At 39.7% G+C, this 11,507-nt stretch overlaps 1 protein-coding gene across 4 annotated transcripts in view; it reads right to left on the bottom strand.

Moving 5' to 3' along the window:
* Positions 1–7,919: 7,919 nt before the first annotated feature.
* Positions 7,920–11,507, bottom strand: part of PRDM15 (PR/SET domain 15) — a 31,908-nt gene continuing 28,320 nt past the window's right edge. For 2 of the 4 annotated variants that reach the window (XM_026077770.1, XM_026077768.1), the window contains exons 22-24: positions 10,515–10,595; positions 9,903–10,115; positions 7,920–9,390 (exon numbers count right to left, since the gene is read on the bottom strand). In XM_026077770.1, coding sequence (XP_025933555.1) covers positions 8,917–9,390; positions 9,903–10,115; positions 10,515–10,595 — 768 coding nt within the window. In that variant the 3' untranslated portion in view covers positions 7,920–8,916. The remainder of the gene's footprint in view (positions 9,391–9,902; positions 10,116–10,514; positions 10,596–11,507) is intronic. The other 2 variants (XM_026077769.1, XM_026077771.1) reach the window with 1 other exon arrangement.

Genomic DNA, 11,507 nt, shown 5'->3' with positions numbered 1-11,507 from the left:
TGCATACTTTTACTAATATAGGGGTAGCAACAGGAATGCACAACCAGGAGAAAGAGTTCCACTGCCTTTTCATGCTTCGGGTAGATACATGAGTAGGAAACTTCCTTAAAAACTATTGGCCTGTTCTCAGTTGTTTTCCACCCTCCTCTTCTTTCCTGCCTTATTACTTTCGAAGATCTGCCAGTTCAACTGCTTACCACTCCCTAACTTGCATTATTGCCAGTAATTTGTATTCATTTTAAAAGCCTAAACAGTCTCCAAGTGGATCAGCTGACAGATCTCCATCAGCAGCAGAGTGTACAAGGAGGATGGTAACAAGCAGCTGGGAGGAGGTTCTTATTTTTCTCATCAACACACACAGATCTGGAAGACAAACTCTGTCCAATAGCCTAAAGCATCAGTATAAAAGTAAGACTGTGTCTGCACTAGTGCTCTTACTGATTCTATTAATTACAAAAGTCAGGCACTGACATAATACTGGTTACAAAAATAGCGTGCAAATGGGAAAGCATGCAACTCAATTGGCAAAACTTTTGTACTTAGCAAAAATACTAACTAGGATGTATTCTCTCACCAAACAGGTTAATTACCAGAAAGCTTTTAAAAGAACTGGTCATCTTATATTGCAAGTGGTACTTTCCTCACATTGTAAGAGTTCAATCTGAACTGCTGTAACTAACTGCTTTATTTCACCAAGTCCCTTTTTATTGACCTGAAGCAAGAAACGCAGGCATCCTTAAGGGCATGTTGCAAAGTATGAAGAGTACCAGTTATGCCACATATAACTCACTGCCAAGTAGTTTATTAAAGTTATTCCAAATACTGTGTTAATATTACTGGAAAAAAAATATTTCAAGTTATAATTATTCTAATCGACCTATGTCAGTATCCACAATGAAGAAGCATGCAGGGAGAAAATCTAGAGGTAAAACTGTGCTGGGATTCCTGCTCCCCTCAATGACAAGGAACCCCAGTGCCTCCTCCCTCACTTCTGCTGTCTCTGTGCCCTCCTTCAGCAGCTAACAGCCCCCCCCCCCCCATGCCCTCCCTCAGCGGCTAACAGCCCCTTCCCCCCGTCTCAGGGCCCTGCCTCAGCGCCTAACGGCCGCGTCTCCGCTGGCTCCCCCCACCGCAGCCGCTTGCAGCTCGGGGCAGGCAGGGCGCTAACTCACCGGCCAAAGCCGCTCCCCGCGCCCCGCACTAACGGCCCCAGCGGCGGCGGCGGGGGGATGTAGGCGTGAGCCCGCGCGAGAGCCGTGTCCTCTGGGCGGTTAAAATGTCTTCGCGTGACCGCTGACCGGCTTCACCGAGCGGTTCCCCCTCGCCACCGACCACCCCTGATGGCGGCAGACTGCTGTTTGTAGCGCTGTTCGTCTTGGTTTCCTCATAAAGAGCACACGTTTCAATATCCTTCACACCAAACGCAAGCGCCGGCGAAGGTGAAAGTGTGTTAACTGGCAATGTATGCAACTGCGGGACGGAAGGCTTTTTGTAGCCAAGTCTAGGAGACCACACAGGCATTCAGCGACTGCTTTTGTAGGCTCTGACAATTTTGTATGTGTCCCGTGCAACCAAAATTTGTGATTTCTTGCAAGCATTAATTGATTCCAGCAAGTTCTTGCTCTGCTTCAATTACCCTTTAAACCACCCTTCATTTTGATTGAAATGCTCATACTTAAGAGTCGAAGGCCTTTTTTCAGTGGGTGGACTCAGAAGTATTGGCTGTACTGAGAGAAGACAAAGTTAATTCAGAAGGAAATGTGTACGCTGTATAATTAGAACAACAGCTATTCCTTTACTAACCAGAGCTCTCAAGGGTGACTGGATTACTTTAAAGCAACAGCAGTGAATAGAGCATTTTTCTCCAAGACTTTTCTGCCAAGGGAACACCTCCTATATCTATTCAAACCACTTCTTACTTAAATAACCACACAAGTATATTATGCCTGGAGGAAAATGTACTGCATGTTGGGATTTGCATGTATTTCATGGGAAAAAAAAGTAGTGGAAAAGGGAGGAGAGCGAATGAGAAGTAGATGCATTTGCCTTCAGGACAAAGTTTCTCATTTTTTCTCTTTGATTATGCAAGCTAAGCTCTTCTCTTTTGCATCTTTATAAACTGTGCTTTGTCACTGATTCCACTAGCTTTTCAGCAAAAAATCTTGTTTGCCTTAGAATGGACTTCACAGGAGGGCAAGAAAGAACTAATCTTTTCCCCCCTTCCCAAACCCCACTTCTGTCCAAACACCTCCAACCCATATTTACTTTGAAAACTAATGCTGAATTCTGTGTGATAGCTACAGCCCTTGGACACAAATGCTACTTGTACATCGGACATAGGTATTTTATTCCTTTGAAAACTCTGACTAGGGTCTCACATAGGCATGGGTGCGGAAAGAAGGGAAGAAGAGCTCACACATGTAGTTGATTTCTTTTTTAAACAACCCACAGCACAGCCTGGGTAGCAGATTTAGAGCAATTCTTATCTCCTCTTTGTCACAGAAAGGAACTAGGGTTAGAACTTGCTTACCCTTTCCTTTGAATGAGCTGGTTGGATTTTTTTTGTTTTGCTTTTTGTTTTGATTGCAAAAAGCCCCCCCTTTCTTCTAGTCCCTGCCTTCAGTGACACTCCAGTGTCAGAATTGCATAGCTAGCATGTGCACAAAAGTCTATTCTGTGTGTGGAAAAGGACATTCACCCCTTGAGAAAATGCTGCCCATAAGCTTGCTTTAGCCCTTTCCAAAAAGTGATGAAATGTGGATCTGCTTCATTCCCTTATCGTAGCAGCATTTTAAGCTTTGGTTTCTGCATGTTGCTGCATATAACACAGTAAGCAAGTTTTACCTTTGAATTTAATTTCTGGTAAACTAGCACACACTGACGCTTTCCCCTATACAAGTAGCAGAATATAGGTTCTACCAGGAAAAAAAAAAAAAGCATCTGAACATAATAATCATTAATATTTAGTTAACACCACAACTTACCATATAGTTTTGCACAGCAGGCTAAGCATGTGTTCTCTCTGTGCTTTGTTTTTTGTTTTTTAGCTGTATTTCCAGTTTATTTTATTGCCTCTCAGCCCTCAGGTCCCTCTTTCTTGTCAGTTTTGAATCTGCTTTCTAGAGTTCACTAAATGTGAGATGTACGAGTCTCAGAGATACTTGTGTTTCTTTTAAGTTCTGTGAAAATAGCCAGCTGTGTAGGAAAGAGATACTAAAATAAGGACAAAGCTTGTGGGAAGGCTGGCAGAACTCAGCTGGTATCTGGTCTCATTAACAACACCCCACTCATCAATCCATACAAAAGTAGCTGCAAACTAGCAAGAGCATGGGCTGTTCCTCTCCTTGTGCTAGTGTCATGGCAAAAACCTTAGGCTTGTGTGGATAGAAGGGCGGAAATCTGTAGAAAATTAGCATAATTAATTCTGCTAATTTTAACTCCTAATTTTGCCATTGCTGCACTTTTTTTGGTAGCGATTTACATTTTGCTACCATTACCAAACACCTTAATTATTTTTAGAATCAAAATCTAGGCACAAATAAAAAGTACAGGAAAGCACTCAACCAACAGCAAGGAAGACATTAGAAATGAAAGACTTTGATTTAGATGGAATAAACTTGAAAACTCAGTATTTTTAATTGCTTTTCACATCAGCTGCTCTACAGCCATTACAACTGTGAAATAATCAGCTTTTCAAAAGTTTTGGTGATTAATCAGACACTGCAACTGCTCAGAACAGCTCACAGATAAGATAGAAAGACAGTAGCATTACACTACAAATGTTGATGAAATCCTGACTCTAGGAGGTAGACTGAAGTCTCTTGGACAGTTCTTAACTTTTCTGCCATACCCAAAGGATACACTTTCTATCCCTTTCACCTTAGCTGTTAGGAATTTAAGTTTAGCAACAGTGAGCTTGGACTCTTTAGAAAAATGATCCAAAGTGTCAATCATCATCAGGCTGTATTAAGGTGCTCTGTATGCTGAAGTCCCTGAACTGAATTGTGCATTTTGTAGCTGAGAGTAGCGTACATGCAGAATAGCACTTTTATACTCAGAAGGGGGAAAAAGGAATCCAGAACAGCTTTCTCAAAGTGTTTGGGGCAAGAAACATATTTTCAAACCATGGTTACACTGTAGGGTGAAGTACATGTGGCTTTACAGAGTTCCAACATTTTGAATCAAAAACACGTAACAGCTTCTGGCCATATCCAGTGCAAATGTGATAGTGGCATCTCAGTACTCAAGAAACTCTCAGGCATATTGATGACAAACATGGATGGAAATGCTTTTTTTTTTTTTCCCACTTGCCAACATGACACTTTGGATTTGCCATACAGCAAAAGCCCTTGTATGAATACACACCTTGGTAACTAATCTCACAGAGGCAAGTCACTTGGCTGTACAGGCTCTGTCCACAAAATCCTTGGAGCTTTGCTGTGAATCCAGGGGTGCGGATCAGTAGTATGTTTCCTCCAGCGTGTTTCCTTCTCCCTTTGCACCAGATTGGGCCAACACACTGACAACCACCATAAAAGGTCATGACAAAAAATATAGAGCATTAAGGATTTTCCGTCAGTTATGCCTACATCCATAATAAATGTAAGGCCAAAAGTAAATACAAGGAGTGACATTATTATTGTAAATAGCACCAAGGAAATATTACTGAATTACAAGGAAATATTTCTGAACAGGAATTCACAAAACAATACTAACAAAGCCATTTACCCTATACACTTCAGGTAATACCTGTAGTTTTTATACGATTGTCTTTTGGATGTATAGTATTTTTTCCATTCCTCGTTTTCAGGATGAGAAATTCAGGCATCTTTATGTGCAGAGAACACCAGTATATCCTGACAAACTGACAGAAAATTCAGTCCTAGAAATAAACTCAACTATTAGCTAGCTGTTAACTTCAACAATCTCTGGATCAACAAAAAGGTACAGAAACTTTGTTGTTTAGATAGATAGAAAACTGATTGGCAAGTTTCTGCAAAAATAGCTTCTGTACTGATGCATCTCAAAAGTTTAAATTTTAGAGAGCGTAATGGCATTTGATACAGTAGGTTTTCCTGAGAGAACTCACCACCAACCATAGCCAAGGAAGATTTAATCTCTTCTGCTTTCTGTTATTGTACATCAACAACCTATTTAATAAATATTTTAGAATGCTATCCCATGTTTCTGTATATTTTGGGATGCACAAAATCCTATAACTATTACACTTATTGCTTTTAAAGCAAGTCTGTGTAACTCGAAAGAAAAAAAATTCTAATACAGTAATTCAGGACTAGAAAAGAATAATAACGCTAGTAGAGAAAGGGTTCTGTACCTTGTTGCTCCTTTACTTTAGAGTCCATGTGCCAAAGACCGCATTCAATTAAATAATAGTCTTAGTAAACAATGACAATACATGGAACATTACACAACATCACTACTTTGGATCAAAATAATGCCACGATTTGTTATTGAACAGTTGTAATGCAAAATCCCAAACACATGGCTGAAAACAGTAATCTTCATATCCTATAGCTGAAAAGGCTAGTAACAAACTGACAAAGGAAATTTGGATTGCACATCCCTTACATATTTTTATTTGTTGTGCAGTTTGAAACAGCGTCAATATAACTTTGGTATTCATCTGAAAAAGGCTTAGCTGGGAGCATGGCTGGCATTCACTAGTTATCCAAAGTAAGGTTTATCTGAAGAGAAATCCATTTCCAACTTCTCCAAAAAACATGATTTGTTCTGAAATTTTGCATGTTGCAGCACAATCAGGATACAGTTTTGTCTCTTAGGGATGTTAATAACTGTAGTAATAGTAATATCAGGCTGAGAGAGGATGAGATACTAGAGCGATGGTTGCAGGGAAAGTCAAGATCATTTTTAAAAGGAACCTTTTATTGGTTTTTTTTTTTTGACTCAAGCATTATCAAAATGGCCTAGTGAAAGCCTTTTCCAATGATTATTATTTTTCCCTCCTGAAGCAGAATATAATTTAAGATACCGAACGACTGAATAGAGACATTTATTTTTTATGTGATCACAACATGCAAGCATTTATTTTCTGATCATTCTTGTTTTAATCAGTTGTAATCAATCATTATCAGAAAGGTGAGATACTAACTAGCCCAGATGGGATTATGCAGGCCAGTAAGAGCTGGAGGGATGCTAGYTGGCCAAAAGAGTACAGGGAACCAGAGGATGACATGTTTGGTTTTGTATGGTTGGAGCAGTCTCTATGATGAGTGATTACCTGCATATGCATTCTTATCAACTAGTCATGCAATTACATGTTAAAATGACTCAGCTTGATTCAATGTATCATGAACAGTATTAAGATCATCAGTTGTATTAATGTAGAGCAGATATACTCACTCTGCAGTTAATGCAAAAAATCTCTTCCTCCCCACTTAAAAAACTTAGATTTTAATCACCATTTACATATGTGTTTAAACAAGAAACTGATCTTCTGGAAAGTCTATATGCAGCACTATAACCCTGTGTGAATGTCTATAAATATATATATATATTCTTTAGATGTTAACTATCTTTTATTCACCACAATAGCTTGATCTAGGACCTCCTCATTTGCTTTCCTTTCTCCTTTTTTTTTTTCAAAATCACCCTGACAAAAGATAATGTGCACCTTTACCATTTAGACACTGAGTGCAGTGAAAAAAGTTTTAAGTACATAAGCAATGTATTTCATAAATAAAACCTAGCTTCCTCTTGACCAGTGGGTTTGCCCTGAAGGGAAAGCACGTGGTGGATATGATAGCCGAGGAGAAACTCACTTGGCCTGAGCCAATGGTGAAATAACCTATGTGATAGAGGGGCACAAATCTCTGAGGATACAGGGAGGTTAAAAAAAAAAATTACAGGATTTCATGCTAATGTGTGAAAAGGATCTGGGAAAGTCAGAAGGGGTTGAGGAATAAGAGAGTTCTTTCTTTTTCCACACTGGTAAGTGATGTTTTCTCTTTCTGATATGTGTCCTTATCCCATTCACATATAGGTCCCTCCCATACCGACATTCTGTGGACTTGCTGACATTTACAGAAAAGTAGTTCTGCTCCTCTGAAACAAAATCTGTCACTGGAAACCCCTTTCCTGTACATGTCCTGTTGCAATTAGGCTTTACACAGAGCCTAACATGGTAGGCCTCTGGACACTAGTGTGGCACCAAGAAAACCATGGGAGCATAACATTTAATTTCCAAACTTTTATACTTTAGAAGGATTTGTTTTAGAGATTATAAGGCATCCTTTAGGGGTCAAGTAGACCATGTTAACGTAGACTTTCAAAGCTGAACTTATTCCTAATCATATTTCTGCTGATAAATAGAATATCTTCATTGATATGAAAGGCACAGAAAAGATTTTCACAACCATCATTCTGTCTTCACTGTCAAACACAGCAGCTGCTTCATCCTCAGAGAAAATCTTTAGCTTGGTTCTGTGGCTCTGTTTGCTGCCTCAGAGGAATCTGCTCTTCAGCCATAGCTGGTAGGGCAGATTTGCCTTTCAGAATTCCAGGCAGCAAATTTTTTTAGTTTGCTCCTTTTTGATATCAGGTGCTTTTTCTTTGTGGGAAGGATATTGTCTTCTTGACATGCAAGAGTCCAGACTGCACATCAATACATGGAGAATGGAATGAAAGTCTACTATCAGCATTAACGTATTTCGCCAAACCCATTATTTATATTCCCAACATTCATGCAAACCTTGTCCATTATGCACTAATGCATACTGCCTCCATGTGGCAGAATACATCTCAGATATTCTTTTCTCTGACTTGCATTTCACAGAGTCTGTGTGTGGCTATGAATTTTAGAAATAGAAGGAGCAGAATCCACACACTATTTCTGCAAGAAAGAGCAATATGGAGATGAAAAAATTAATGAATCACATTGGTAATAGTGTTCTTCACACAAATATTCACCAGGAACACACAGTAACATACAAAGGCTATATATGTATATATAAAAATGCTTTCTCAAATGTTTATTACACAATGAAAGACTAATTGATAAAAATTCACATCCTGAACTTGATCAAAAGGGACTGATTGCTCTTCAGGCCTATTAGCTAAAAGCAATATCGAAAGAGCAGTTTTGAAAAATTACATAAAATTGTATCACATTCTGGTTTCACTTCATAACTGTTTTGAATCAAACTTGACTAGAAGACCATTAAAGTTGCTTTAGCATTAGACCAGCTATCTGATTCAAGTAGTACTAACACTGTGTTATGGGTACAGGGTTTTTCCCATCACTAAAATGGATAGTTTGTGAAATTGGGTACATTTTCTTCCACACCACACTCATCCCCATCCCCAAGTCCCAACCTCCACCTACTTTACCAATGTTGTTAGATACAAGACCTAAAGAAGAAAAAAACCAAGACAATTACTGTTTTGCCCGTTTGTGTCTTTACATTTCAGTCTCTACAAGGTGACCACGAGTGCATTCCAGCTCACTGTGAACAAGGTCTCCATATTTAATTTCCAGACTGGAAAGAAGTGGTATGTCATGGCTAAAAGGGTTTTGTAAATCACCACTGCCATATTATTTAGGATTTCCCTGCTTTGGTTAAGATGTATTGTGATGCTCCTGTCATATCTCAATCTTACTGCACAAAATACACAGTGCAAGGGGGTGCTAAATTTAGGGTGAGATTTTTTTCCTTTTTCTTTTTTTTTCTTTAAAGACAGTGCAATGTCTAGAGACTGTGAGAATCTCAAGATTAGGGTGTTGCAGGGTGCTATGCCAATTTTAGCTTACATTTCATTGTATAAACATTTTCACATCTCTGTTTGGTATCCAGCAAACAATCCTATTAGAAATTTTCCAAATGTTTGTGTGTTTTTGTCTCTAAGTACTGTTCATTTCAAAAAATTTTCAAGTATAAATTAGTAGCTATACATCTGTTGTTGCTCTGTTTGAACCTGTTGCTGTCCTGACTGCTGTTGCGTTGGCTGAGCCTGGGGCTGCAAGACATCAGTTTGAGGCACTGCCCTCCAGGTCAGAGGATGCTGTTCTGTTATCTGATTCCCTAGAGGAGCAATGGAGTTCACCAAGGTGGTCAGATTTATAAAATGGGCCACAGACTGAGGATTGGCTGCCTCTGGCTGCGGCTGGATCTGAATGTCATTTTGGCGGTTGTGCAGCATAGCAGAACCACTGACGGTGTCAAACGTCACGGTGAGAATTGAGTTGTCCAGCTGTAACTGGCGTTCAGGTGCAGTCAGATGGCCCACAGCCACTGGCTGCAGGTTTGTGAATTGGGTTCCAGCTGCCGTAGTAATGGGGGTAACAGTGATATTTGTCAGCCCAACAGAACTGGAAGGGGCTGTGACATTTGGATCGCCGAGGGTCACGACCACCTGAGGAAAAAACAGAAAGGTAACCTCAGCCTTGTATCTTGCAGCTGTCTACCAAATAACTGGCATCAAGACAAATCAGCTGAATGCCAATGAGCTCAAATGTTGCTACTGCCAGTGAAAGAAATCATGCAGATGGAGGGGAACATAGAAAGCTTGGACTGTAACAACTTCCAAGTATAAAACTAAGAAGGTAATAGGAGAGAGGCATGTGTAACATTCGAAACAATGAGCCACATTAACTTTCACGCTTGTAGTCACAGCTTTAGCCCGGTATTTGGTAAATAAAGAGATGGTAACACCAAAGGAACTAAAAACAAGTATAAGGAGTTTATTGGGACTGAACTGACTCCTTGTTCTTTTCTTTTTAAGTGTCTATTTACCTTTGTATTGCCATGACTTATCACACTAGCCTTCAATGCTCAGATCATTCTTTTGCGTTTGCCATTAGGAAAACAGAAGTATCATCCCTCTAAGCAATGCATTCTGCCCATCACCCTTCTACTGGAGCTCACCTGCTGAATGCTCTGTACTGCTGAATTAGTCTCATCTCCAACATTTCCTGTGAATTCAGCTTCCTTCTCTGTGTATTCACTGAAGGCAGGGTCCTCAGGCACTTGAGCTTCCTCCTCCTCACCAGGCTTTTGCTTTCGTTTCTGGCCACGTTTAGGAGCTTTCATATGCTGTTTACCTTCTGGTAACTCTCCCTGTTCCAAGGCTAATTCCGGCTGGAGGGAAAAATTTCAAAAGAAAACATCAAGTCATTTTGCTCAGTGAAGTTCTGAGTAAAGATGCTACCAACTGTTGATTCTCAAGTGAAGAGACAAACTTCAGCAAAAAACATATCTGAAGGAATAAGCACTCACCCTGTAATTCCCTCCACTTTATCAGCACCTATGCTATACAACAAAACAGATCAACAATTTGCATCTGCTTATACTGTTTAAAAGATGGCATACATCAGGTTAGGCTGGGCTGACTCTCTAAGGTAAGATGCCCATTCCTTGCCAATCAGCCTATGCCCAATTATGATACTTAACAAGAAAGTAACATTGCCCCCCTCACTCCCCAGTGGTCCGGGGGCCTGGCACCTAGTTCCCATCAGAATTCTGTGGTGGTGAGTTTACCTGAACAATCCCAATCGAGGAGGCATCAATGGTGGTAGTTTCTGGCAGCTGCTCTAAATCATCAATCCTCACTGAAAGAACCTAAGAACAAACCGGTATCAGCCAGGTAAATCGCAGCAGTGCAGACCACGGACAAACAGTATAGCATTGCCCTAGGATGTCCCATCACAAAGCAAAAATGATGTAGTCTAACCTCAACCATTCTGTGATTCTGTGATTTTATACACATCATCAATATAATGAATTTAACCACGGCATTGCTTTTTTTTTTTTTTAAATAATAATCTACATCTGGCATGTAATATTTTCCTTTCCCACTGTAAACCAGCAACAAAGTTTAAAGACAATGCTAAAAGACAACTTTCATATTCTAGACAGAAAACAACCCTCTGAGAAGTGAAGAATTCTACATAAAACAATGTATTTGTCAAAAACCTATTATTTTAGCATTTCTGTTTATAACCTGCCAACTGTGTCCTACTCAGTTATTTACAGTAGAATCTATAAAACCTATACACCTCCACTTACCAAAGAACAGAAGCAAATTGCTCTCTAAATGGCAGGGATTTAGCTGCATTCTTAATGCAAAAATCAATAAACAAAGCTTTTTGTTGACTTCCTTTCCCAGCCATCATATCAAAACTGCAGATAGTTCAAGGCAAAGCAATACTGATGATAAATTGGCTGTAAAATAAAGCCTTGAAGGGAAAGGACAAGCCTTAGCCAACTTAAACAAGAAATGCTGAGAGAAAACACAATAGCTATTAAGAAATTTAGAACACAGAAACAACCCCAAGGGGGTCATACCAAATATCCCTCTAGCTCAGATTCTTCACAGTCAGCATTCACCTTTAATACTCAGAGTAATTTTGTATCATCAGCAGATGCTATTAGCACCTCCCTATTCAGCACTTTTTTCAGATCATTTCTGAATCCAAATAATACAATGGGAAAAAAAAATCAATTATGCTCACTAATGGCTGAAGACAAGAC

This window comes from Apteryx rowi, unplaced genomic scaffold, assembly GCF_003343035.1.
Source record: "Apteryx rowi isolate R43461 unplaced genomic scaffold, aptRow1 scaffold_460, whole genome shotgun sequence".
Lineage (NCBI taxonomy): Eukaryota > Metazoa > Chordata > Aves > Apterygiformes > Apterygidae > Apteryx > Apteryx rowi.
This window is presented reverse-complemented; position numbering and strand designations above follow the sequence as displayed.